General features: G+C 54.7%; 1 protein-coding gene across 1 annotated transcript in view; it reads right to left on the bottom strand.

The window, feature by feature from the left end:
* Positions 1–53: 53 nt before the first annotated feature.
* Positions 54–27,996, bottom strand: part of PTK7 (protein tyrosine kinase 7 (inactive)) — a 62,786-nt gene continuing 34,843 nt past the window's right edge. Inside the window, exons 2-20 of the mRNA XM_069564509.1 lie at positions 23,922–24,209; positions 23,434–23,536; positions 22,875–23,065; positions 22,619–22,769; positions 21,294–21,442; positions 20,789–21,055; positions 18,855–18,988; positions 18,578–18,713; positions 18,348–18,467; positions 16,908–17,057; positions 16,658–16,808; positions 16,433–16,560; positions 14,904–15,107; positions 13,579–13,734; positions 12,608–12,840; positions 11,360–11,440; positions 2,700–2,851; positions 1,725–1,903; positions 54–1,052 (exon numbers count right to left, since the gene is read on the bottom strand). Of these exons, the coding sequence (XP_069420610.1) occupies positions 892–1,052; positions 1,725–1,903; positions 2,700–2,851; positions 11,360–11,440; positions 12,608–12,840; positions 13,579–13,734; positions 14,904–15,107; positions 16,433–16,560; positions 16,658–16,808; positions 16,908–17,057; positions 18,348–18,467; positions 18,578–18,713; positions 18,855–18,988; positions 20,789–21,055; positions 21,294–21,442; positions 22,619–22,769; positions 22,875–23,065; positions 23,434–23,536; positions 23,922–24,209 (3,134 nt within the window). The 3' untranslated portion in view covers positions 54–891. The remainder of the gene's footprint in view (positions 1,053–1,724; positions 1,904–2,699; positions 2,852–11,359; positions 11,441–12,607; positions 12,841–13,578; positions 13,735–14,903; positions 15,108–16,432; positions 16,561–16,657; positions 16,809–16,907; positions 17,058–18,347; positions 18,468–18,577; positions 18,714–18,854; positions 18,989–20,788; positions 21,056–21,293; positions 21,443–22,618; positions 22,770–22,874; positions 23,066–23,433; positions 23,537–23,921; positions 24,210–27,996) is intronic.

Below are 27,996 nucleotides of genomic sequence, written 5' to 3'. Positions count from 1 at the left end.
GAAGGAGGTACATCATTTATGGACAACGGGAGGGAGAGAGCATCCGAAGCAGGTTGTAAAAAAGGCTTCTTTATTGAGAGCAGCGAGTGTAAAAAAAACAAAACAAAACAAACAAACAACATAAAGGTGTGAGGCAGGGGTGGGGGGCCACCATCCTGTCTCCTCCAGGACCAACCCCCACCGTCCATGCCCTCCCACCCCACGCTGCAATTACATACAAAAGCCGCCCACGGTGCATACAAAAAAGGGCGGGTTATATAGTGTCAAAAGCTCCTGAAAACTCCTTCATCTGCCAGGCACTTAGGATGAGGAAAGGAGAGAAGGGTGGGAGGAGACTTGGGGCTGGGTTGGGACTTGGTCAGAGTCTATGCGTCCATGGGGGAGGACTCGCTGGCTGTGTCCTCCACAATCCAAGTGCAGACCCCAAAGTGGGCCCTGGGGGGCCAGAACCACCCAGGACTTGAGTATAAGGAAGCCCCTTGAAGCCAGCTCACCCACAGCCCAGCACCACACACCCCCACCCCACCAGCATGAAGTTGGCAGGTGGGTGGCAGAACTGGACCTGGACAAGGGGAGAAGACCCAGGCCAGAAATTGGGGTTACCTGAGGCACCCACACTGTCCCTGACAGGGGTAGGGGTGGCAGAGAGAGCTGCCCAGACCAAGGCCCCAGCTACCCAGTCTGGGTCCGAATCAGCCTCTCCAAAGGGCTGAAGGTGGGGAAGAGAAAGAAAGCCCAGGCCCTGCCAGTCCTCAGCAGTGCCTGTGGTGCCAGGGCGGGGCCCCGGGGGCCCAGGAGGACTGGGATCTAGCCCCTCATGCTGTGGGCACCCCCCAGGAAGTCCTCCCCTGCCCACGCCATCCTGAGGCACAGCCTGCCTGGGCTCCCTCCTCACGGCTTGCTGTCCGTGGGGCTGTCTCCCAGGGTGTTAGCGATCTCACTGAAGGAGGGCCGATCCTTGGGGCTGAGGGCCCAGCACCGCTGCATCAGCCGGTAGAGCTTGGAAGGGCAGCCCTCAGGCTGCGGGAGTCTGGCCTTCCCAGCCTGCAAGTCTGCGGGAAGAAGGGTAGTCAAAATATTTAACCACCTGTCCAATACTTGGTGGGCTTTCCAGGTGGCTCAAGAATCCACCTGCCAATGTAGGGAGACATGGGTTTGATCCCTGGGTCGGGAAGATCCCCTGGAGTAGGAAATGGCAACCCACTCCAGCATTCTTGCCTAGGAAAATTCCATGGACAGAGAAGCCTGGCGGGCTGCAGTCCACGCAGTCCCAAAGAGTTGGACGTGACTGAGCATGCATGCCAACACTCTACGGAGCCTGCAGTTCCCAAAGGCAGCCACGAGAGGGAGACTCTCGGGGGCACTGGACAGTGCGGGTGAGAAAAAGATTCAAGCAGTTCTTGGCAAGTATCTTGCAACTGAAGGAAAGGGCCTTCCCTGGTGACAGTTCCCACTGGCGGGAGGGGGCAGGGTCCACGCTGCACAAGAAGCAGCCCGTGCTCGGGGGCTAAAGTGGGGTCAACGGGCAGGCATCAGAGTGGCTAGAGTGACCACGCCAGGGACAAGGGTTATTTACCAAGCGGTATGAATGTGTGTCGGGAATCTCACAAGTGGAACGGCCATATCCATATACCTGCGGACACCAGCCCTGAGGGGAGGCAGGCTGAACCGGCCCCAGGACCCCAAGTAAGCTCTCCACCGAGAGAACACGGTGAACTGCCTACCTGCCAGCACCTCGTCGTCCGCCTGCCCACCATGGGGCATCTCCCCGTGGGTGAACACCTCCCACATCAGCACGCCGAAAGCCCAGACGTCAGACTTGGTGGAGAAGTCACCCTCCAGGATGGCCTCGGGGGGCATCCAGCGCAGGGGCACCCAGGCCTGGCGGAAGTGGTAGTACTCACTGTGGGACAGAAGGACACAGAGGCAGTGGGGTGGGGAGAGGGGCACGGCCTGGGACCCCAGCCTCACCCCAAGAGTCTGGTCTCATACCCCGGCTGGAGCCCAGGTTTCCTCTATCAAGACATCCTGGGGAAATTGAAACATTTTTGTTTAGCAAGGGGTGGGGGCATACATACACCAGACAAAATCTAGAGGCATCCGTGTGGGGTCTGATGGTTTAAAAATTCCCTTAAGGATCAGACTTTGCCAAAATATCAATATTTTTTAAAAGCTTCTAGTCATACTTACTTTATTAGTTTAAGAGTGTGAAAAATGCATATGTTAAGTAGAAAGAAATTTGAAAGAACTTTACTGGTGATGAACCAACCATGACTAAAGCAACAGCCAGACAAACCGTGGTGAGTCAGAGCTGGGATGACTCAGGGTGTTGGGGGGGTTCCTGGAGGCACTACGTAGCGTGTATTCCAGAGTGATCTCTGGCCGTGGGTGCTGAGCTTTAAGTCTTAGGCTTAAAAAGAACAATGACTGAATTCAGGAAGTAACAGAGGAACCCCTATGGATAGTTAAATTATATAGAAACTAGTTCTTCTTTTTAAAGATTTATAATTTTTTACCACTAGAGAAAAGCGTAAGGTCAGGGAGCTGAGGTCGACTGGCTGGGGTGCCTCTGCAGCCTTGGGAGAGGGTGGGAGGGGTCTACGCCCCTTCCCCCAGACCCTTCAGCTTTGGACTAGGCCCCTCTGCCAGCCCAGCTGTGTCTGCCCTCCGCCCCTTGCCATCCTACCCACGCCCCCTACCTGTTGTACACATCCTTGCTGAGCCCCAGGGCCGACACCTTCACCTGTCTCTGAGCGCTGACCAGGCAGTTGCGAGCGGCTAGGTCTTTGTGCACGAAGCGGTTGTTGGACAGGTGCTCCATGCCCAGGGCCACCTGGGTGCACAGGCCCACCTGGAACGAGGAAGGGGCTCGTCAGAGTAGCCCAGGACCTCGGGTTTCGGGGACTGCCCTTGACACAGCCCTTGGTGGGGCTCTCAGGGGCATTAACTCGATGCTTAGGAAGCCCCAGAGCAGAGGCCCAGTAGCCTGTTTCCTTCTCATAAAAGGACCTGCCTCCTGGGTCCTTGGAAGAACTGAATTTAATGAAATGAAGTGCTCCCCCCACGCACAGCAGGTGCTAGACTAAGTGAGTGGCAGATGGGGTGGGAAGAACACACGGTACCCAGCTGCTGAATTGAAAAAAAAAAACGTATAATATTAAAAAACAATCATATGTGTGTATAAAATTTGTGTGTAAGTGAAAGTAGATACCCACATACACAAACTGTTGCCTCTGAGAAGGGGGACGGAAGGCCGGAGAGAGAAAAGTAGGGAAACTCGGTTTCTATTTTTTGTTGCGAACTACATATAGAAAAGTTCACTAAATATATGTCTACTTTCATGAATAATTATAACGCCCACACTCAGGTAACAGACATCAAGTTAAAAGAATAAAAAAAAAAAAATCAACAATGCTAGGCACCCCCCCCAAAACCCCCATTGACTCCTTCCCCATCACGAATGCTCCCTTTTTCAAGAGGTAATCACCATCCTTCTGGGATAATAATTTCCTGGCTGTTCTTTATAGTTTTACCACTTACGCATATGTTCCTCAGCAATACAATTCAGTTTTGCCTGTTTTAGAACCAGATAAAGCTGGAAGCACACAAAACGTGTATCTTTTTTGTGCCTTGATTCTTTCACTTAACATTGGGAGAGTCACCCTTTTTTGAGATATCATTGTACGGAGTTGTTTTTCATCATAAAGATATCATAACTTATTTATTGTTTTTTTAAATGTCTATTTTTAAAATATCTATTTATTTCACTGCACTGGGTCTTAGTTGCCGCACATGGGACCTTTAGTTGCAGCATGTGGGATCTTGCTCCCCTACCAGGGATCAAACCCTGGCCCCCTACATTAGGAGCTTGGAGTCTCAGCCACTGGAGCACCAGGGAAGTCCCCATAATTTATTCTTTCTAGGGCCAGAGGACATTTGTGTTTCCACCCCCACCCCCACACAAATTTTGGCTATTGAGAACAGTGCTGCTACAAATGTTCTTATGAGTGTATACACGCAGGAGTTTCTCTAAAATATCTCACATAGGGTCAGCACTGTGAGTAGCTTCAGCATTAGAAAATAATGTAAACTTATCTTCCAAAGTACAGAAATAAATAAAATGTAAAAGAGTTGGGGAGATTTTTCGCTGCTACCTTTATAAAATGTTTGAGCCATGTCCATGTAGTATATATAATACCTTACGTGCTGTGTTTAGTCACTTGGTTGTATCCAACTCTTTGTGACCCTTTGGACTGTAGCCTGCCAGGCTCCTCTGTCCATTCTAGGCAAGAATACTAGAGTGGGTTGCCATTCTCCAGGGGATCTTCCCAATCCAGGGGATCGAACCCACATTTCCTGTGTCTCCTGCAGTGCAGGCAGATTCTTTACCCACTGAGCCACTGGGGAAGCCCATAATATACTATATTAAACGTAATTATAATTAAGATACACTAACATTTTAAAACATACATCAATGCATTGAATGCATATTAATTGAGCATCTATTGAATACCATACAACTGAGTGCTGTGGAATACGACAGGGATGGCAAGACTGGGCTCCTGGTGTGAAGGCAGTCTAGGAGGTAAGAACTGTACCTGCAGAAGGGCGCCATCACCTAGGGGGAAGGTGAGCCACGCCAAACAAAGGTAAAATCAGAGCGCCAGGGAGTGCTTGTAAAGACCAATGGCCCCTTCACCTCTGTCAACCCCTTCTAAACCTTGGGAGGACACCGAGGGACACACAGAACATGCAGCATTTCCCTGAGTATAAAAACAAGGCAAATGGAAATCCAAAGAGGTCCCCGTGGAAGGTAACTTACTGGCCAGCTGTGTGTCTCTTCCCGCACAGACACACTCTGGGCATCCACAAGGGAGTAGCCACCCATCACATATGTGATCACAAAAAGATGAGAAGAACGTGGCCTGGGAATTCCCTGGCAGTCCAGAGGTTAGAGTTCCACACTTCTACTGCAGCAGGGCACGGGCTCGATCCCTGGTAGGGGAACTAAGATCCTACATGCTGCGCAATCCGGCCAAAAGAAAAACAGAGAACATGGCCAATGACCAGTATCATCGGTGATCAAGAAAATACTAATTAAGACCCAACAAGGTATCATTTGCCACATATCTGATTATAAAAGGTCAAAAGCCTTCAGCTTATCTCCAATAGTTCAGAAAAATGCATTAAAATAATAATATACATAGATAGAGAAGAATAAAGCAAACTAGGCAAAATAAACAATCTGGATAAAGAGTCTATAGGAGTTCCTTGAACCTTACTATTATAGTCTTTTAAGTTTGAAATATCAAAATGAAGTTTAATCAAACACACACACACACACAGAGGACAACAAACACATAAAAAATAATACAGAAACAAAAGCAGCCTGTGTGTGGACCAATGAGAGTATGTCACAGATTAACCAAGACTATCTATGGCCGTACCAGGGCTTCTCGGTGGCTCACAGGTAAAGAATCTGCCTTCAATACAGAAGCAGCTGGAGGTATGGGTTTGATCTCTGGGTCAGGAAGATGCCCTGAAGGAGGAAATGGCAACGCACTCCAGTATTCTTGCCTGGAAAATTGCATGGACAGAGGATTTTCTGTCCACCAGGCTACGTGGACAGTCCATGGGGCTACAGTCCATGGGGTGGGCTACAGTCCACGGGGTGGGCTACAGTCCATGAGGTCTCAAAAGTCGGAAATGGCTAAAGCGACTGAATAGGCACGCATACACAGCCATACCACCCTGGACACACCTGATATTGTCTGATTGTGTTTAGTGTGATTCTTGGTCCCTGAAGTTCAAAAGGGAGCAAAAGTGAATGTGAGTGGTCGAGGGGCTGCTCCCACCTTACCCCAGGGCAGGAAGGAGTCAGAGAGAAGGAGTCAGGGCACTTGCTGAGCCAGGCTGGCTGCTGCCCTGCCAGCTCCCTGTGAGGTGCTCTCCTCAGCTTTGCCCACAGTCCAGGCTGATGCCAAAGCCTGGCTCTTCCCTCAGCACCACAGCTGGCCCTCCCGGGTCACCTCACCAGGCAGGGGCCCAGAAACAGCGACCTGCCATCAGGGAGGCAAGCGGTGGGCTGCTGCCTGTGGACTGGCCCCTCCGCATCCCAGGCTGAGCCCGAGCAGCTTCAATGGCCTGGCCCCCAGGGTCACTGCAGGGCGGACAGAGGATCCGAGTCCGAACACACCGGCAGCAGGGTCACTGTGAAAGCAGCCCTCGGTCTGCGTGCTCTGGCCCGTGAGATCCCTTCAGGCTTCGCTGCCCCCACTAGAGGTTTGCTAACTGTGCTCACAACCTATTAGAAGGTCACAAAACCCACTTACTGAATTTTCATCAGCATTTTTTTGGGGGGATTGAAAATATCAGAGAGCATCATACTCGGTAAGGGTCAGTATCACTCATGGAACGTTCTTCATATATATACATGTCTATGTTGCATTGTGATGTAAAAAAAGCACTTTTTTTTTTTTGCTACTGTGGTCAAGAAAAATTTAAAAAAACAGTATGGACATCCCTGGTGGTGCAGTGGCTAAGACTCTGTGCTCCCAATGCAGGGGACTCAGGTTTGATCCCTGGTCAGGGAACTAGATCCCACGTGCTGGAACAAAGTGTCCATGTGTCACAACTAGCAACTAAAAATCCCACATGCCACCCCTGAAGATCACGTGTGCTGCAGCTAGGATCCGGTCCAGTCAAATAAATAAACATTTTAACAAACAAAAACGATCTATACCTCAACTGTCCAGAACAGTAGCTCCCAGCTACTTAAGTTAATAAAAGCTTTAGTAACATAAAAATTCAGTTCCTCAGTCTCTCTAGCCACATCCTAAGTGCTCAATAACCCCACAGGGCTGGGGCCTTCCACACTGAATGGCACAGGCATGGAACGTTTCTACCACCGAGGGAAGTTCTATTAGGCAGGGCTGACCCGAACCATCACCAACCCGGACACGCTCAAGATCCAATATATCGACTGACACTGCAGGTGCAAACGGGCTGAACTCAGGCCACAAGCAGGAAAGCTCATCTTCCTGGTGCATTTTCCTTATCAAAACGGAAGCCACAGGACTTAACTGGTGATCCAGGGGCTAGGACTCCACACTCCCAAGGCAGGGGGCCTGAGTTCAATTCCTGGTCAGGGAACTAGATCCCACATGCCGTAACTAAGAGTTTGCAGGTCACAAGCAGAGATTTCACACGCTGTGTGCCACTACTAACAGCAGGTGCAGACAAATGAAAATAATCATAATTTTTGTTTAAGGTAAAGCCACAAAATCTCTGGAGAGCTTCCAAATGACTGTGCGGGCCAGTGAGGAGAGGTCAGGTCAATGGGTCCACGAGGATGACTGAGCCCTCCCTGGGTGCAGGGCCCGACAGTTTTTCTCCACAGAAAAGCAGAGACTGCTCCCCCAAGAGCTCTGGTTCCCAGGCTGTCATCCTCAGAAAGCCTCAAGTACCACTGATGGTAAAAAGGCCTCAGAAATGGACACTCCACTTCAGGCATCAGAGCCCCAGGGCACTGTCCAGTCTTGTCTGGTTGTCGCTAAACAGCAGACAAAGGCTTTTGTCACGAGCTCCCGTGGACTCGCCTTCCTCCTCACCCTGCCCTCTCTGCTCTGGCTCACAAGCTCCTCAATCTGCTTCGAGTCATAGGAGCAGAAGAGAGAGGACTTGGCTCGGTGACCAACTTGCCATCTTTCCAGAGAGGCAGTGCTTCTGGAAATACTGGCTGAGCGAGGACAGTAAAAGGGAATGCTGTTAACCCCAGCCAATTAAGTGTTTTCTTATTGCTGGGCGAGCCGCCATCGGATGGCCACGGGATTAATCTTCAAACACTGTTACAAAGACTTGCACTTTGGTAAAGACCAGACCCACCCTTCCTTCCAACTTTTATACCCTGGGGGCTTGCCTGAGTTCTGGCCAAGCCCCTGTGACACTTCCTGGGTCTACTCAGACAGCCGGCGCTTCCTGTCCAGCTTCTGACTGCTTAAAGCAAAAGTGGGCACCAGGTGTACTAGCCTGCTCCTGCCCGTCACTAGTCTGCAGATGATCCATGAAGAAGTCACAGGTTACAGGGCTCAGACTTCAAAACCCTTCACCTTATCAACCACTTTAACGAGCATCACCTACAACCATGCCAATACCTAGGGCCCTCGTATGTTCTTTTTAAAAATATTTTACGTATTTATTTAGGGTCTCAGTTGCAGTATGCAGGAAATTTAGTTGTGGCATATGAACTCTTAGCTTGGTTTCAGTATGTGGGATCTAGCTCCCTGACCAGGGATCAAACCTGGGCCCCCTGCACTGGGAGCGCAGAGTCTTAGCCACTGGACCACCAGGGACGTTTCCGCACATCTTTGATCTCCTCCACTGCGGACCAGGAATCCTCCTGGGACTCGCAGCAGCTCACCCACACCAAGCACGGCACTCTCATTCCAGCTGTAGCTGACCAAGGAGCAGCCTGCCTACCACTCCGTCTCCCTTTAAAATCTGACCGTGTTCTCCTTCCGTCCCCCCAGGAAGGACCCTAGAAACATAAAGTGGCACAGCGGCTCACTACATTATTAGCACAAGAAAGCATCTAACAAGGTTTGATGTGCCTTTCTTAAGGATTTTCATTTTCACGGAATCCCCCAAAGGAAGTTTTTCAAACTACCCGTCAAAACCCACATGGGAACTTCCCTGCTAGTGCTGGGCTGTGCTTAGTCGCTCAGTTGTGTCTGACTTTTTGCGACTCCATGGACCGTAGCCCCCGCCAGGCTCCTCTGTCCACGGGGATTCTCCAGGCAAGAATACCGGAGTGGGTTGCCATGCCCTCCTCCATGGGATCTTTCCAACTCAGGGATCAAACCCAGGTCTCCTGCATTGCAGGTGGATTGTTTACCATCAGACGGTAAAGCCACCAGAGAAGCCCATGAATACTGGAGTGGGTAGCCTGTCCCTTCTCCTGGGGATCTTCCCAACCCAGGAGTCGAACTGGGGTCTCCTGCATTGTAGGAGGATTCTTTACCAGCTCAGCCACCCGGGAAGCGCTGCTAGGGCAGTGGATAGGAATCTGCTTGCCAATGCAGGGGACCCAGGTTCGATCCCTGCTCTGGGAAGATTCCACATGTGGTGGAGCGATTAAGCCTATGCACTACAACTACTGAGCCCTAATGTCACAGTTACTGAAGCCTGCACCCCCTAGAGTCAGCAAGTCTCAACTACGGAGCTCCCATGCTACAGCTACTGAAACTGAAGAGCCCAGAGCCTGTGTTCCAGGAAAAGAGAAGCCACCAGAACGAGAAGCCACCAGATCAAGAAGCTCCAGCACCGCAAGTAGAGAGTCGTCCCCACTCTCTGCAACTAAAGAAAGCCCACGTGCAGCCACAAAGAGCCAGCTTAGCCAAAAAATAATTTCTTTAAAAAAAGACCCGTATAGTTCTCAAAATCAATTTAGTGGGTTAAAAATAAATACAGGATAAGAAATATTAAGAGCATCAAATACAGTGTTGTGAAAGCTTAATTTTAGCTTTAAGTGTGTATGTGTGGGGCGGGTGGAGGGGGGGGGGGATGTGCTGGGCCATGATATAAAATGCATTTCTTATAGGAGACTCTAAGCAAAACCATTTCAAGCCACTGTCCTATCCCAAGGCTCCTTAAACCTTAATTAGCTTAAGAATCAGCTGGAGAGCTTATTTGAAAACTTTCGGCCTTCAGATCCCACTCGCAAAGACTCTGCCATAAGTCTGAGGTATGGTCCAGAAATCTACAGTGTTTCATCCTTCCCCCACCATCCAGTGCAGAATACTGTCCTCGGAGAGTGTGGAAACCAACTTATTGAAGTTTCCCCATCAAGTTCAAGATGCTTGGGCAACAAAGTGTGCAAGAGATCTTCAGCAAAGGTGGTGATGATTTCAGCCAGATTCCCTCAGGTCACGTGAAGGAAATAACTGACTTCCTGTTCCTTGCCTATCCCCCTGTCCCAGCCACAACAACATACCTAGGCTCCCCTTCTCCCACCATTCACCTACTTCTTATCCTGAAGACTTGAATTTGAGTGGCTTTCTTTGTTAAGATTGTCTGTCCACCTAAAGGACACGGACATCTTCAAGGTCTCTTGCGTCTCTTATGACATTCTTTATGTCTCTTGCCGTCTCTTATCTGAAGTCTGTAAAGCATGTGCTCCATTCGTTTATCCAAGCTCTCCCCCCAGATCTTTAGTGCCCAAGGACACCCCACAGCCTCAAGTTTGGATTCCCAAGGGCCCTGGGCACCATGACTGGCCCAATGACAATTCACTGGTTCCCTGCGTGCTCTCGTTTGTGAGCTCTGGGGTCCTGACATCCCACCCAGCTGGCAAGAGCTATCCTGTCCTACAGTATCCCATCTCCAGCCACTGCAAACTGTCCTGTGGCTTCTCAGAGACGGAGGCAGGGACACCACACCAGGAGGCCAGCTCACTGGCCTTGTCCAGGCCTCAGCAAATTCACCTGTGATGGGAAGAGGTCAGCCTGAAGGTCACAGAGCTGCTCCTGGAGAGAGATCGAGGGCAGCCAGGGTTCCCCCCACCCCCGGTGCCTGATCAACCAGCCACACCTTGCCATGACCTGGGTCAGCCTCCAGGCCGGGAACAGTCACCCGGAAAGGAGGCCCAGCAGTCTGCCTCCTGCCCTGAGCTTTGCTTGCTTATGTGGTGACATCACTGTCACCGTGGACACAGAGTACCTGGTCACATGGAAGCAGGGAGGGGGGAGGGGAGGGGAGGAGGCAGTGGGCAGGGAGAACTGGGCACAGAAGGCAAGGTCCGAGGCGGACAGGGGGTCGTAGGAAGCATTCCCTTCTTCACTGTTTCAGCCCAGGTCTGTGTCTCCACAGGGCCCCGGCCAGGGCTCTGTGCCAGAGGCAGGAGCAGAACCGGAAGGAAAGGCTGGGCAGCCCACAGCCTGAGTGAGAGCAAAAGCGTGAAAACCACAGGCGGTGAAACCCTGGCGGCCCATCCACACCCTCGGGGGATGAGGGAACATGCTCAGGGCCGCGCCCAGCCCCACTGGCCTCCAGACGCCTGGGCTGCCGGCTACCCCTTCAGCTCAGCGCCCTCCGCAGCCGTCGTGCTCCAATAGCCCGGGCCAAGGGCGGCGCTTCTCCACAAAAGCAGTGGGGCCACACAGGGCGGCTCACAGGCTGCGACCGGTCACTTGGCCCATCTCAGCCTCAGTGTCTCTACCCACTGCAGGGAAGTGACGCCATCCCAGAGGATCACCGTGCTCCCCGAGTGCTCACCTCGGGGCCTGGCCCGCAGGCAGCGCTCCACCAGAGCACCTGCTAGAAGACCGCCAGGCTCCCGACCCCCGACCCCCACCATCCTCACCTTCTGCTTTGTGCTGAGGGGCTGCGACTTCAGCTTCTCATCCTTGCTCTTGGAAATCCTCAGGAACTGTTTAAGATCTCCCTGAGGAAAAACCCAGCATCTCTGTCGGGTCACAGCCCAGCTGGTGTCCCCCCCGACCCCAAACCCAACCCCAGTGGGTGCTCACAGGGCGCCTGCCCCAGTGGGAGGGGGTGAGGACCCCTGACCTGACTGCCCAACCCTCAGCCCAGAGCCCCTCCCAGGGGAGAGTCTAGTGGCAACTAAAACTTACAGGAAGCATCTCCTAGAACAGCGGTCCCCAGGCTTTTTGGCACTAGAGACCAGTTTCGTGGAAGACAAGTTTTTCCACAGTCTGGAAGGGGATGGTTTCAGACCAGCTCAAGCGCATTACATTCATCATGCACAGTTTGTTTCTACCACGATTCCATCAGCTCCACCTCAGGTCATCAGGCATCAGATTCCAGAGGTGGGAGACCCTGTCCTAGAGGCTCCCGGTCAGAAAGGGAGGAGGACAGTCACTGCTGCCCTCGGGGGAGCCCCCAGACAGGCAGGAGAGGAAGCCCCTGCTCCAAGAGCACCAAGAGCAAAACACGGCCCCTGACCCTCGGTCTTCACAGACCCCTGGCAGGAAAGCCTCGTCCTCTAGACCTAACACAGATGGGACCCTAGCGGCAGAAACATGCGCCAAGTGCTCGGAAGCCCTCGTTCATGGAAAGACGAGGGTCACTCCTCGCCCTTCCTGCACCCGAGCTGCAGCGTCTGCCATGCAGCCATTTTCGAGGACCAAGGGGACTAGACCCAGTGAGCCCGGGACTGCAGAGTGAGGGGCAGGGCCGGGCAGCACCAGCGGGGAGAGAGAGAAGGCCGGTGGCTAAGCGAACGCTGTCCCTCCAGTGGTACCGGCTGCAGGGAGAGCAAAGCCAGGTTCTCCTTATGTTTATTCTCAAGGGCTGACAGGCCCTGGGGAGAGTGAGAAATGGCAAATCAAAGAAAACCAGAGTCAGGGAAAAGGGCCTGGAAGGCGTCCCTGCCGCTGGGCTGAGGAAGAAGCTGGAAGAAAACTGGGACCAAACCCCAGACAGGGGGCCAGCAGATGGGAAAGGGGCTGAGGGTAAGGAAAGGCAGGGTCGGAGCTGGGGGGACAGCGGCTGAACACCTCACGGTGGCGACGCAGGCTCCCATCACTGCCCTCCCCCCAGGTCGGGCGCCGCCCCCGCCCGAGCCCCCAGGGCGCCCCCAGCCGCCTACCAAGTCCACATACTCCAGCACCATGTAGTGCGGCTCTGCCTCGCGGCACAGCCCCAGCAGCCGCACCACGTTGGCGTGGTTCAGCTTCCCAAACATCTCGAACTCCCTCCGGAAGTCCAGCTGCTGCTGCTCGTCCCGGCTCTGCAGGCTCTTCACGAGCACCAGGGTCTCAGGCAACCCTTCTTCCAAGCCCTGTGCCTTCGCCAGGAACACCTCCCCAAACTCGCTCTTGCCTGTGGGCATAGGACTGAGTCAGCCAGCTGAGGATGCCCCTGACTTGGGAGGCACCTGGCCGGGGTCACATGCGGAGGCGTCTCTCTGCTCCCGCCCAGCTAGACCAGGAGTGGCACTGGCTGTGTGTGCAACTCTGAGCGAACCCCTTCCCCTTCGGCCCTGGGACTGGCAGTCTCTAACAGTGAAATAAAGGGGTCAGATTAACAGTACTTTCTAGAAGGTGGTCTGTATGAGAATTTTAGGTGATTCACTGTTAACACGTCTTCTATACTTTAACCTATACCCATAAAACACAGATCCATAACTTCTCAGTTTTTCCTACAACTAAGCTTGTTGTTTTTGTTCAGTCACTCAGTCACGTCTGACTCTTTGCGACCGCATAGACTGCAGCATGCCAGGCCTCCCTGTCCTTCACTATCTCCCGGAGTTTGCTCAGACTCATGTCCATCGAGTCGACAGAGCTCAATTTTTTTGAAAGGTAAGAGAAAGTCAATCTAAAGAAAACATCAAGTGAATGATACACACGAATGACAAAGATCTCGGGGGTGGGATGGGGACAACGGGCACACGGGGACCCACTGGGCCCGGCCGCCCTGATGCTCCCTCTGTTTCCGAGGTTCTGGGCTTCAGGGCCTCCAGAGGCACCAGCCCCTGGTGTAGCTGAAGACAGACCTGGAGCCTCTAGTTAAGTGTGTGTGTGTGGGGGGGGGGGGGGGATGGTGGCCATGGCAACACACCCAGCGTGGTGATGGGCTGCAGGCTGGCCCGCGGGAAGTGCATCTTGTCGCTCGTGCTGTGGCGCTTGCTGGTGGCGGCGGAACCGGAGCCCAAGCTGGTCAAGGCCACCTCCTCCTGGATCTCGGCCGAGGGCTGTCCGTTCTGCGGAGGCCCGCCTGGGAAGAGGGGGCGAGGGGGAGTGAGGAGACTGGCCACCACGGGGACTGCAGTTCTTTCCCACAATCTCCCACTCCCACCAAAGGGATCCAATCCTTCTGATCTACACAACGTCCACACACAATCTGGCCAACGAACAGAAGGGGCTGGGGAAGGGAGCCCAGCACTCCTCAGGGTCTGACCACTTATTGACATAGCCGATTACAATCTTTGCAAAGAGACAGCACAAGTCTCAGCTGAGTCACTGGTCCCTGGACAGCCTGGTGACATAAAGGTTTTTGCTTTCATAGGGTCTCCTAGGTGCAAAGCTCTAAACAGGCACAAAGGCTCTAAAAATCACAACAAGGGGAACTCTAGTCCTGCTCCTAAACCCCTAAAATGAGAGGGGAGACACAGCCGTGTCCCTAGGGGGCTCCCGGTGGAGGAGAGGAAGGGTAGGAGGAGGGAAACAGGCAGACCGAGCCCCCCACCCCACCTCAGTAAACTCAAAGACTAGCGGAGGGAGAGACAAGATGTGCAAGGAAACGCTAATGCATTTGAGCCAGGCTGCTCAGAAGTGGAGGCCCTGAGAATCAGCCAGCTCCAGGGGGGCGGGTGGAGGGGTGGGGGCTGGAAGTGAAAGTCGCTCAGTCGTGTCCGACTCTTGGTGACCCCAAAGACTATACAGTCCATGGAATTCTCCAGGCCAGAATACTAGTGGGTAGCCGTTCCCTTCTTCAGGGGATCTTCCCAACCCAGGGATCAAACCCAGGTCTCCCACATTACAGGCAGATTTTTTACCAGCTGAGCCATCAAGGAAGCCTATCCCTTCTCCAGGGGACCTTCCCGACCCAGAAATCAAACCAGGGCCTCCTACATTGCAGGTGGATTCTTTACCAGCTGAGCTACCAGGGAAGCCCTATAGTGAAATTATGCCTGTGGTTTAGAACTGCAGGGAAAAGGCAGGGAAACACAGGAGGCTAGCCTGAGACTCCAATGAGGAAGACTTGAGCCAGGCTGCTCAGAAGCAGAGGCCCTGGGAATCAGCCAACATGGGGGCGGGGGTTGAGCGGGGAAGGGGGTGGGTGCGGCTCTGCTTTGGCTCCAAATGCTGCACTTTCCTCCACGGCCACTGGAGGGCGCTCAGCACCTGCGCGCGGCACCGCCTCCCTCTTCCAGGGCCCCTCACCGTTGAGGCACTCCATCTCTGGCTCCTCGCCCTCCGGCTGCTTCTGAAGCCGCTTGGCCTTGCAGCGCTTCTTGCAGTAGAACATGAGGCCCAGCACGGCGATGATGTAGGCCACAGCGGCGCCCACCGACAGCCCGATGGTCTGGATCATCTTGTAGGGGGGAGGGCTGCCCGGGCCCTCCGATTCCTCCAGCACTGGCTTGTCTGAGAGACACACAGACAGGTGTAGGCAGGGGCGACTAGGGCGAATGCAGCCCTACTGCTCTGCCGGCTCTCTCCACTGCACACATTCAACAGCCTCCGGGACTACCTGATGCCCTGACCAAGCCAGAGCAACCTCGGAGGGTCACCCCTGTCACTGGCTTCAACAAGGTCCAGTTCCTGGGGGCCCACTGAGGCCAGAGAGAGCTCTGCAGGATTTGAGTGATTTCCAGGCTGTTTCTGAACCCAGACACAAGCCCAGGACACACATCAGAAGCACACCACAGTCGGCCCCATCACAAACCCACACCATTGTTAACAAGCGTCCTTAGTGACTTGAAATCTTGAGTCAGGCCCTACAGAGCTGCATGTGGGAACTTCTAATTTATAACCCCAGGCATCGCCCAGCACAGAGCAGGTTAAAGAAACACTTTTGCAGAAGGATCTTCTAGTCTACAGGCTTTCAGTGGCCTTGGGTCCCATGGAGAAAGAGGTGCTAGGTGGGAGAACAGCCCAAGGGGGGAGGCCATCCAGGAGCCCCCAGTTGACACACACACCCAGTGGCTTCAACCAGAGGCCACCACTTCACTTTATCCATTTAAAGTTCCATGGAAAACCCTGTCTAAAAAACCAATTCTGGGACTTCCTTGCTGGTTCAGGGGCTAAGACTGCACTCTCAAATGCAGGAGGCCCAGGTTCCCATCCTGGTCAGGGAACTTGGTCCCACACGCTGCAACTAAGATTCGGAACAGCCAGACAGAGTAAATTACACATTAAAAATAAATAAATAAATATTCAGAAAACCAGTTCTGCTGCTGAACCAAAAAAGTTTGAAAGCCTCTTGCTCAAACCACTCCCATCTTAACAGAGAGAAAAAAGAGGAAATACCACCTGGAGGAGCACAGAGCTGGGGATCAGCAGAAGTCAGGCCCAAATCCCCAGTCCCAGGCCCTACTCAGGGCCTTACACCTTTCACCCTCTGGTTATCCAGGGCAAAGGAACCACATGCTGCTGCAGCCTGGCCTCATCCTCTCCCCACCCATGCAGGACCACGAGGACAGGCCTGGGAGGAAGCAACTCAGGACAAGAGCACCCCCCACCGCCACAGGCTCACACACCCCAGCTGTGGAAGGTGTCAACGACATCCCAGGTCAGGGCAAGGAACCTGAGACTGCCTGTGTGCTGGCCCCGAGGAGGGGACCCAGAATCCCTGCCCCCATTGCAAAAAACAGTTTCAGTGCCTTTTGTGTACAGGGCTGATGAGAACAAGGATGAGGAAGAAGTCGGGCCCCCCACTTCCATGCAGGACAGCCCTGCGGGCCCCATACCCACGACATAGAGGGGGGCCTCCGTGTGCTTGATGTTGCAGCTGTTGCCTGCGATGCAGGTGTAGCGGCCCGAGTCCTCGGGGGCCACGTCGTGGATCACCAGGGAGCCGTTCTGGAAGATGTGCATCCTGCCGGGAGAGAAGCCCCAGCGTTGCCCACCTGGCTGGCCCCCAGGAGCCCGAGCTGCAGGGGAGGCAGCGGGGTGGGGAGGAGGAGACGGCCTACCTGGGTCCCAGCTTGGTGGGGTCCAGGATGCGATCCTTGCCCTTCCACTGAATGAGCGGCTTGGGGTCCCCCTGGGCCTCGCACCGCAGCAGGGCTGTGTGGCCCTGGTACACCGTAGTGCGCTCCGGCTCCACCTTGAAGGTGATGAACACTGGATGGGAAGAGCCCGGCGAGGGGCAGGGAGCAGTGAGCAATGGGGCCGGCGGGGTGCAGGCCGCGGCCCCGGCCCCCGCGCCCGGCACGGTCGCACCTGCCACAGTGAGCTGGACATGGGCACGGATCTGGCCCTGCAGCCCATTGGAGGCAATGCAGGTGTAGTTGCCAGCGTCGTCACGGGTCACCCGGGAGAAGTGCAAGGTCCCAGCGTTGTCTGTCACCCACTCTGGGAGGCTGCTCCCATCTGCAGGGGATATACGGGGGAATGATGGGCTGGACCAGAGTCCCATCACGGTTAGCAATGCCTTCAGTCACTCACCTCCACTTGAAAACATGCCATTGCTCCAGCCTACCCACAGACAAGGTCCAAACTCCTGAACCAGGGGTTGAGTCCCTGTTACTCACTCTTTTTCTAATTTTCCAGCCTCGCCTCCTTCTATAGCCTTGTATAACTCTCCACTTCCACCACACCGGACTTCTGGCTGGGCGTGGAATTTGCCCTGTTCTCACCATCACTGCCTATCACTCCCTACTCCTAGCACCTAGTCCTGCTCTTTGCCACTGTCCTGCCCATTTTGAGCCTCATCCCCCACAGAACGCTCCCCCAGACACCTGAGCAGAGAGGGCCCACTTGCTTCTCACAATCGACAACCTCACTCTCTTAATGGGAATGTAAAAGCCCTTAAAAAAAACTATTTGGCCATTCACATCAAGGGTTGTAAAAATGCGCCTACCCTTTTATACAAAATTATTCCATTTCTGGGAATCATTCCCAAAGGAAATAAACCCAAATCCAGAAAAAACTTTGCCATAAAGATGTTTACTGCAGCAATAAAAAAAAGACAGAGAGTGAGAGAAACAGCGAGAGGTAGGGAGAAAGGAAGGGAGGATGGCTAGCAGCCCAAATATCAGACATTTAGGGAATGTTTAAGTAAATTACAGTGAACCCAACTATTGGAATATTATTGTAATTATCAAAACCAATGGTCCAATGTTTGTGTATAAAAACATGGGGAAATGCTTGATGATGTTAAGTTTAAAAAAAAAGATAAAATTACATACAGTTATCTGCATCGTCCATTTCTATAGTAAGCATGACTTACTCATGGACGTATAGTAAGTGAAAATTAGATGTACAATAAAACTGCTATGTAAAAACAAAAAGATGTACATAGAAAACAGTACACACCCAGAGACAGTTGATGGTGGGATTATGCATTAGTTTCTCCCAAAGTTTTCTAAAGGATTACTTTTATGTTGGAAAGGATGACTATTTTAGAAAGGGAGGACTTTAACAGCCCTGTCTGGACCAATCCAATCACTTGGTGCCCTGAACCATCCTATACATTGTGTAACACTGTAACCTGACCTCTTTTATGTCTGGCTTCCTTCTTCTAACTGGAGTATAAATCGGCCCCTACATTTCTTGTCTGTCCCGCAGTACCAGGCACTCAGCTGGTCCTGAGACAGGCACACATTTGACCAGTGGACTGCCTGTTACCAACCCCCCACTCCACGCCCACAGGGTACTCACCTGCCCGGACCCACTTAATAGTGGGCTTCTCCCGGCCTGTGGCTGAGCAGGGCACCGTGGCCTCCTTGTCAAACTCCATGCACTGCTGTGGCCGGGGTGGTGGTGTGAACTTGAGCTTTTCTGTTTCAGGAGCAGGAAAGGGAGGGCTTGAGGCGGCAGGCCTGAAGATCCTGGGCCCTGCGGTTCCCTCCCCGGTCCTCTCCTGCCCGCCGGGCCAGGCGCCAGCTCACCCAGCACTTGGACGCGGGCCTGGGCCTCGATGCTGCCAGCGGGCGTACTGCTCACGCAGCGGTACCATGTCCCGTCGTACACCTCCACGCTGTTGATGCGCAGGGTCCCGTTCTTGAAGACCTCGAACCTCGAGTCCTGCAACACGAGAGACGTGCGGGTCTCCGCCTGCCCCCCACCAGCCTCTCCCTGGGGCTGCCTCAGGGGAAAGCGCACGGGGGAGATGAGCACAGAAGACCCCGTGGCCCCCAGTCCTCCAGCAGCAACCCTCGTCCTCACCTCGGAGATGAGCATCTGGTTTCTATACCAGACAACTGTGGGTTTGGGTGCGGCCTGGGTCAGGCAATGCAAATAGCCCGGCTTGCCCTCCTCCAGCTGGCTGTCCTGGGGCTTCTCCAGCCATGTGGGCACCGCTTAGAAGGACAAAGAGGAAACAGAAAGTTGATCAACACGCCCCCAAAACCCATGGATCCAATCCTAGGAAATTCTAATTACCCACCTCCCTCAGGCTCTGAGTTTAGAAACCCTGTCTGCTTCAGTGATTACTGCGTGATAACTGCGTGAAGGCCCAGGTACCAGAACCTTCCTAAAATTATCTTAGTTCAGGGCCACAATAAACCCCTGAGGTATGCATTTCTATATCCATTTTACAGATAAGACAGCAGTTCAAAGAAATAATGATTTCTAATACACAACAGAGGATTGAAAACTCTGGTCTGCATGACTCCAGAATCCTGGCTTTCTTATACCAGAACCCTCCAAGGCTCTGTCCTCAAATTTCTGTTTTGGCTAAATATTCCCTGGAACAATGGCCAGTTGATGGCCTTCAATACTATCCAAGTAGATGAGTCCCAAACCTAGAGCCTGGCTCCTGACCTCCCCCATGAACTTCAGACCTGCAAATCCTATTGGCATCTCCAGCTGGATATCTAACAGGCACTTTTATATGTGTAAAAGAGAATGCTTGATTTCTCCCCAAACTTGCTCATCATAGTTTGCTCTCAGTAAACAGACCGCTATCCAGCCAATCGTATAGGCCAAAAACTTAGCTGACTTCTCTCTCTATGGCATTCCCTGCAACCTCACCCAATCACATTCATTCTACACAAACCCCATCTACCTCAGCTCTAAAATGTTATCCCAGGACTTCCCGGGTGGTCCAGTGGCTAAGACTCTGTGCTCCCAATGCAGGGGGCCCAGGTTCAATCCCTGATCAGCGAACTAGACCCTACATGCCACAACAAAGACTGAAGGTCTAGCGTGTCACAACTACAAGCCAGTGCAGCCAAATAAATAATTTTTCTAAGAAATAAAATGTATCTGAACTTCACCACCTCTTGCCTCCACCGCTATCACCTCTGTTCAAGTCCCTTCAACATCTCCAAGATAATTACGGTCATCTATTAACTGCTTTCCTGTTTAGAGTCTTGACCCTAACAATCTAGTCTTCTCAGAACAGCCAGAGTCATCTTTTGAAAATGTTGCACTCAGGCTCAGTTCCTGGAAGGACTTCTCATCCTCTGACTTGGTGGGGCAGACTGTGTGCCAAGATGCCTGTTAACAGTCCTCCCATCCCTTGCATCTCTTTATAACGTGATGTTGCAGGTTTCAAAGTGGAATCTGGCTGAGATTCTAGATTTCCCAGCTCCCAGGATCGCTCCATGGCACAGCGCTACACCTTCTCCAGGTCACAGTGTCACGCTGGATAGTTCTTTGTAGAAATTTGGCGAGTATAACAGATACAGTAATTACTACCTATAACTTTGTCCATATCACATTCCCAATAAGGAAAAAAAAGTCTTTTTTACCTGCTTCACTGATCTTTCTGACCATCTTGTAAGGGAGGTCATGGGTTATCAGCTCTATTTTAATAGATGAGGAAACTGAGCCCTAGCAAAGCAGGTAACTCTCTATCGTGGTCACTTTGTGCACTGGGGACAGAGTGTGACCGGGTCTCTAGTGCCCTGTCCGCTGCAGCCAGAGGACCACTTTCAGGGAGGGCTGTCACCCCAACCTCTGTGTCTGGTTCACCACCCTCCACTCCAATATCACCGTCCAGCAGAGGAATGGATCCCATGTCAGCAGGGCTCAGAGCTGAGGGGTGACCTCAGGAGAGCTCCAGGGCTGACTCTGAGCATTATCACAGCCAGAGCCTAAGACTCCCTGGGACCGGGGCTCCTCCCCTCCTCGCCCTTCAGGGAACAGGAGCTTACTGGCCACAGTGATGTTGACATCCTGTTGCCGCTGACCGGCCAGGTTGGCCGCGTGGCAGGTGTAGACACCAGCATCGCTCTCAGCAGTGCTGGCAAACACCAGCTCGTGGCCCTGCTGGTAGACCCTGCCGTGGGCGGGCAGCCGGGCTCCTGCGTGCTCCCACCACACACTGGGCTCTGGCAGACCCTGGGGGGGCGGGCAGGCCACCCGCTCCTCGCTGCCGGCCGTGAACACCCGTGGCTCGAATGGCGGCATGTCTTCAATCTCTGTAGGGACGGGAGCAGACAGCCGGCTTACCACGGGATCCGGGACACCTGATATTCTCTGCAGCCCACTTCCCCGTTCTCAGCACAAGCCCTCCCCGGGACCCCCAGAACCTCCTCTTCCGACCCCAGGCATCTTCTTCAGCCCTCCGCCCTCCAAGCTGCTCTGAGTGGGAAATAGGAAGCTAAACCTCTACATGGCCAACAACGCTGAAGGCAGCCCCCAGACCCTCGGACTCACCCGCCAGGTGGAGCGTGGCCTCCAGGATGACGGGAGGGCCCCTCTGGCCCTGGCCTATGCAGCGGTAGACCCCTGCGTTGCGCGGCCGGACCTGGGCCAACTGCAGGGACCCGTTGGCAAACACCGTGGCTCTGCGGAGGTGCGGGGGACTGCAGAGGGGAGAGACTGATGTTGGCAAGGAGTGGCCCAGGGGCCTTGCTCCAGAAGGGAGCCAGTGGAACCCTGACCTGTGCAGGCCAGGTACGCAGGAAAGGATCAGCCAGGAACAGGGCAGAGAGAAGGAAGCCGACACGCCGTGCTGGTGCGCGCATGTGTGTGCATGTGCGTGCGTGCATTTGTTCACGTGTGTGGGAGTGTGTATTTTAACTACAAGAGACGCGGCTTTGGGACAGCCAGCCAGCAGTGGTGTGAGTGGGAGGAATCAAGGAGTTGACGTGCACCTGTGGAGACGGGGGCCACCTTCCCAGGCAGTCGAGATAAGCCTGCTGGTAGAGCAGAAGCTCCCGCATCAGAAGCCCCACAGCTGTACCAGACAGACCACAGGTGATGTCCTCAGGGCTGCAGCCGAGTGGGATCCCCGCCCCCAGCCTGGGGAGCCACTCCTCCAAGGACCACAGCTACACCTGGCACCACCAAGGTGCTCTCTGCTCTCTAGGGCCTGGATGAGGACAGAAGTGTCCCTGAGGGGGGCCTGACACCTCCTAGCAATTTCTGGAAATGTTTGCTTCTTCCCAGAAAGTGTGTGTGTGTGTGTGTGTGTGTGTGTGTGTGTGTAAGGTGTCTTTACCATCTGGGACCTTCTTGTCTACAATGTGATCACCCAAGTTCCCCGTGTCCCTCCACCCCTGAGTTGCTGACCCCCATCCCAGAAGACCCATATGGGCAGAAGTGGGGGAGGACCGAGTCACCGCAGGCTCACACCATGTGTCTGCGGGAAGTGGGAAAAGATGCCCTTCATGGAGATGTGTCCCTTTGTTGGGCTCACTTTGTAACAGGAAGACATTCTACTGCCATCTGCTGGAAAGCTGAGGTAATTCCATGCATAGATCTAGGATACCGGTGGTAAGAACCTCATTCCCTTTAAGAGGTTCTTTAACATCCTTTAAAGAACAACCTATAAAGAATCCACCTGCCAGTGCAGGAGACGTAAGAGATGCAGGTTCAAACTCCGGGTTGGGAAGATCCCCTGGAGGAGAGTACGGCAACCCACTTCAGTATTCTTGCCTGGACAGAGGAGCCTGGAGGGCTACAGTCCACAGTGTCGCAGAATCGGACACGACTGAAGCGACTGAGCGTGAGTGCCCACACAACTTTTAAGACCTTACCGGCTGCGGTTAGTGATGGCGGTCTCATCCTCAAAGACCCACTGCAGGCTCGGGGGCGGCTGGGCTGAGAACTGACAGTGGAACATGGCCTCCTCATTCCTTGCCACTACCACATCCTGGGGTGCCAGGACCACCCTGGCAAAGCTCTCATCTGGGGTGGGGGAGGCACGGATACATGAGCAGGCGAGGCCGGCAGACCCCTCCCCCGTCCCCAGCTCCCCACCCCCACCCCCACCCCCCACCCCCCCGGGCTCACCAGCGATGCTCAAGGTGAAGTTCTGGCTGCTGCAGGCCTGGCCAAAGGCATTATGGGCACAGCAGGAGTAGACGCCGCTGTGCTCAGGGCCGGCTGGCCGGAGGGTCAGGTTTCGCTCCTTGCTGCTGACCGTGTGGTTGCTCTGACCGTCAGAGAGGGCGCTCCCATCTCGGTACCACTGGTAGCTGGGTCTGCGGGGGCCCAAGAGGATCAGCAGCAGGGGGGTGGGGGAGGGAGTGTTCTCAGGTGGCCGGTAGGAAGGGTGCAAAACCGGAGAGTCAGGGCTAGACCCCTCAGTTTACACATGGGGAAACTGAGGCCTGGAGAGGGACCATGACTTGCACAGAGGCACAGCATCTCGGGGGCAGAATCTGGCAGAGATTCTAGATTTCCCAGCTCCCAGGATCACTCCACAGCACAAAGCTGCCCCTTCTCCAGTGTCCAGGGCCCAGGGTGGAGCAGCATGCGGGCGGGTGGCGGCAGAGGCCACAGTTGGGGAAGACAGGTCTGCCAGTCAAGAACAACCACCCTTTCCCTCCCCTCCCCAAAGTCTCCTTACCGAGGGTGCCCATCAATGTGACAACGCAGTGTGACCTGGGTCAGGGGCTGTATTGCAGCTTCCGAGGCCGGATGCTTCAGGACCACGGGACCGGTCTCGAGCCCTGGAGCGGAGGCCAAGGTTGCAGAGTGAGGGGCGTGGGGCAGAGCAAGGGAGGGAGAGCAGAGGGGAAGGAGGACAAGCAGGAAAGGCTGGAACCTGGAGGCTCGGAGGCCAAGCGACACAGGGCCACCCTGCCTCACGGCTCCTGCCATTTGCAAAACTATCCTGCAGATCTTCGGTCCAAGACTTGAAGGGGGAAACACAGCCCTTGGAAATAAAACCTTTTAACTTCCTCCTGTCCACACAAGCAGAGAGCTGACCTCAGCCGCATTCTCCCTGCCCCGTTCAACTGGAGATGGGAGGAGCTGAGGCAAAGGAGGGGGTCCCCCCGCAGGGTTCAGGAACTGAGGGTCTCATGGGGGCAGACACAGCCCCCTGGCCCTCACATTTGATGTTGAAGGAGGCGTTGGCGCTGCGGGCCTCTTCTCCGCTGACTTCATCCCGAGCCACGCACTGGAAGGCTCCCGAGTCCTGCAGCCGGTCCACAGCCGCGAAGCTCAGGCTGCTGCCCTGGGTGAAGCGCCGCTCGCTGTCCTGGACGGGAGCCCCGTCCAGCAGCCAGAACACGTGCACTGGGCCCGGGGCCTCAACCTCACAGCGGAGCAGCGCCCGGCGCCCCTGCAGCGCGTCTTGGGAAGATGGCTCCTTGATGAAGACAATGGCCGCCTGGGCACCTGCAGGCGGGGAACACAGGAAAGACAGGGTCACGGGGAGCTACAGCCACCGTCCTAACACCACCGCCCATCGGCCTGTACACAGGAGGTGTCCAACAAGTGCAAGTGAGAAGGCTCACGACACATCAACTGTCTACTGAGGAACGTTTACACTGTGCTGGGTACTCTGCGGGAAACAAAGGCGCAGTACCCTCCAGGGGGCTGGTCTGGAGGCGGGACACAGGACAAAGGCAAAACTCATGCTAAATGAATGATGTGGGCAGTCGGTGTCTCTAGAATGCTGAAGGGGAGAGAGTTCCAAGGGCTGGAGGAGGGAGGGGGTTAATGCCGCACAGGACTCTCCCTAGAGGAAAAAGAGACCGCGGCTATGGGATCAGATCACAGGAGATGCTGGACCGAGGAGTGGGGAACATTAACAAGCAACCCTCACTGCCATCTTCAGAACCCAGGTCACAGAGCAGAGCTAAAGCATGATCCAAAGAGCTTCTCAGAAGGATTACTGGCTCTCACGCATCTGCTGAGGGTCCAGCATCAGAGGTGGGGGGCTCTGAATCCCACCCACAGACACTCCGCGGTCCAGCATTCCCCAGGGGCGTCTCTGGGAGAACCCGTCCCATCACAGGAGAAGCCAGTATTCTCTGGATCTGCTGTTATTCCACACGACATGCCGGGGCCACCCCACCTCCTACTCTCCAATCCTAGGGATCCATCTGCGTCCAAGGCTGGCTCTTCCGGGCTAACTGAGAGGTGAGCTAAGTGGGCCCAGGTCTCCCCCTCCTGCATGGCTACAGTTCAGCTCTGGCCGGGGCCAGGAGGGCACCCTCATAGAAAGGGGCCCTGCAACCAAAGGTGGACCAAACAAAGGGGCGGGTGAAGGGCCTGGGAGAGCAACAGATGGGCGGGAGAGGCAGAGGGCAGGGCCGGGCAGGTGGCACGATTGCCGCACAGGAATAACACACTGGGCTTTGTTCCTGGCCTGCGTGGGCGCCCAGCTGGGGCCCGGAGCTTCGGGGCCCGGAACACCCGCTGCGGGGGGCGGGGGGGGGAGTGTGGGTGATGGCACAGAGGGGGTTGTGCCGCCCCTCCAGGGAGGGGAAACAGACCACCTGGGGCTGCTACGTGAAGAAGCAGGCTCTGCCTCTGGCCAAACCGGGCCCGCAAGGGCTGGAAGGGAGAGACTAATGGGGTCCTGCCTACCCCTTCCCAAACCACTGGAGCCCCTTCCAAGTCCCTGGGCATGGAAGGGGGAGTGGTTCTTTAGGCCACAAGAACCAGTCTCCTCATAAAGTCAGTGTCAAGGAGACTTCCCCGGTGGTCCTTGGGACTCTGCCTTCCCAATCTGGAGGGCCTGGGTTCCATCTCTGGTCAGGGAAATGGATCCCGCCTGCCTCAGCTAAGACCCAGAACAGCCAAATAAATTTTAAAAAATGTTTTTTAATGTGAGCATCAAGACAAGTCCAGGATCCCCCAGGGCTAGGTCCAGAGGAGGGGCTGCCCCTGATGTTGGTCCATCTCACAACATTCTAAAGGGACCAGCGTGCAAGACACACAGCGCTGAAAGGAGCCGGGCGCTCCCCCATTACTTCTCAGCAGGTTCCTGCCGGCTCCCTGGATGGGGTAATTCTCCACCACGCTGGGCTATCCCATCCTCTGCCAATCAGCAAAGCTGCCCCCAGTCACCCTCACAACCCAAACACCCCCACTAGCTTCCAAACACTGCACTGGAGTGCGGTCCCTGCCCTCCCTGAGTAAGCTGGATGAGTCAACTGAGGTCCAGAGAGATGAAGGGATTTGCTCAAGTTCAAACAGCTCGTTTGTGGCAGAGCCGGGACCGTGACCCAAGGAGCCCGCCTCCATACCCACACCACACTCTTCCCAGCCCTGCCCAAGAACTCCAAATCAGTCTTGGAAATATCTGAGCCCAGAATGGGTCTCACTCCCTGCAGCCAGGTACAGAGAGAGACACATCTCCCACAGATAACACCAAGCTCACAAAGGTGCTTAGTGAACACCGGCTGAATGGAGGTAACCTCAAAGGAGTGCGGGGCGAGAGCTGGCAGGCACAGAAGCATCCGGAACACTTCCTGACAGCCACTCCTGACACAGATAGGCAGCCTCGGGCGGAGGCCCCAGTGGGCCTCTGTGCACATGACTCATTCAAATCTGGGGACCTTCAACCCAGAACTACAGATGCTCATCAAAGACGGAGAGAGTTTATCTGCCTCCAAGTGTAGACGACCCCCACTTTCCCGTTCAGCCTCTCCAGACACAGTGGGGACCAGGAGGCTCACCCACCCACAGGAGGTTAGCTGTAAGGGTTTGCTGTCAGATCCGACTCAACCCTGACAGCCACATTCGGTGAGCCTGACCTTGTGCAAGGAACACAGTGGGAAGCCCAGCTTTCTCTCACCCTCTCGTGACTCGCAAATGCAGTGATTTCTTGTGCAATGCCTTGGATGAGCCCACTCAGCAGGCAGCTACCGTCATCCTAACCATCATCACGCTTCCTGCCCAAAGATGCAAGTTCTAGGGATGTTATAAAGCTCCCCCCATGCAAGGCCCAATGCCCTCCCAGACCCCAGATGGGAAGCAGCTGCCACCGCGGGCAAGTTCTGAATGGATCGTCAGGTCGGGGGGTGAGGTGGAGGGAAAGGGGCTGCGAGGGTGCAGGAAGCACAGACCCCTTGCCACAGAAACCCGAGTTGGGAGAGATGGCATGACTCAGAGGGACCCCAGCTCAGCCTCCATCCAGCATCCCGTCCCCCTCTTGCACTGGCGGAACTGTGGTGAGATACTGCATTCCCAGACTGCCACTCAGAGCCCCCCGCACCCCCTCGACAGGGCCTGGGGAACATCAAAGCTAGCCCCGAGGGGCCCTGTGTCCTGACGTCAGCTCACAGCAGGTCCTGGTTACTGCTTGGCGGGGGCAGGCTTCAGATGTTACAGAAGGCAGGGAGGGCAGCCACCAGGCCTCCTCTAAGACCCTGGCCCCTGCTCTGAGCTCACATCCTGACCACTGGGCTCCCCACACCAGAGACCGGCTCGGAGCCTCAACACCCACTTCACTGAGAAGACATTGCGAGGGGCACCCAGTCCGGCCATCTCACCGTCTGCAGGACAGGCTGGTCTGATCTTTTGTAGGGGGAAACGGGCAGACCGAGGAGGGTTTGGGGAAGTAGGAGCTCTTTGAAAGCTTCGGCTGAACAATGGAAGAGGAGGAGGAAGGCTTTGGGGGGATCGAGGTGGTACAGTCCCTAGCACAATCCTGACTTTAGGATGTCCCAGCGCTGTGGTCTGGAGAAAGTCTGTGAGGAAAGTGTACCAGTCCTGGGCCTCTCAAAGCTGCCCCCCTTTCACAGCCTGGCCCTCCGTGCTCTGGCCCACGTGACCCTTGAGGTGGCCATTCAGCAGAGCAGCTTCGACTCCCTAGCAACGCCACCTCCACTGGCCTCTCTGGACCTTCTCCCTTGCCATGAAACGAGAACCCCACTCCTAGCACTCGGGCCGCATGAGACTAAGTGGATTCATAAATGAAAAGCCCACAGCATGGCCCAGAGCGCCCGGAGGGCACAGGGCGGGCTCAAGAACACCGCCCACCACCAAAACTGGCAGACAGAGCCATCTGCCCACACCAGGCACGACCCCAACGAAGCTGGAGCTGCAAATACCCAATAAGGACATTTTCCAAGCCATTTCCTTGGCTCCCCAACAGCCATCTATATGCAGACACTCACTCTGCCTGGGCCCTGGCCCCAGCCCCTCGAGAAAGGGCTGGGTGGGCAGTGGC

This window comes from Ovis canadensis, chromosome 20 (assembly GCF_042477335.2).
Source record: "Ovis canadensis isolate MfBH-ARS-UI-01 breed Bighorn chromosome 20, ARS-UI_OviCan_v2, whole genome shotgun sequence".
Lineage (NCBI taxonomy): Eukaryota > Metazoa > Chordata > Mammalia > Artiodactyla > Bovidae > Ovis > Ovis canadensis.
The sequence above is the reverse complement of the archived record's forward strand: the minus strand, read 5'-3'. Positions and strand labels throughout refer to the sequence as shown.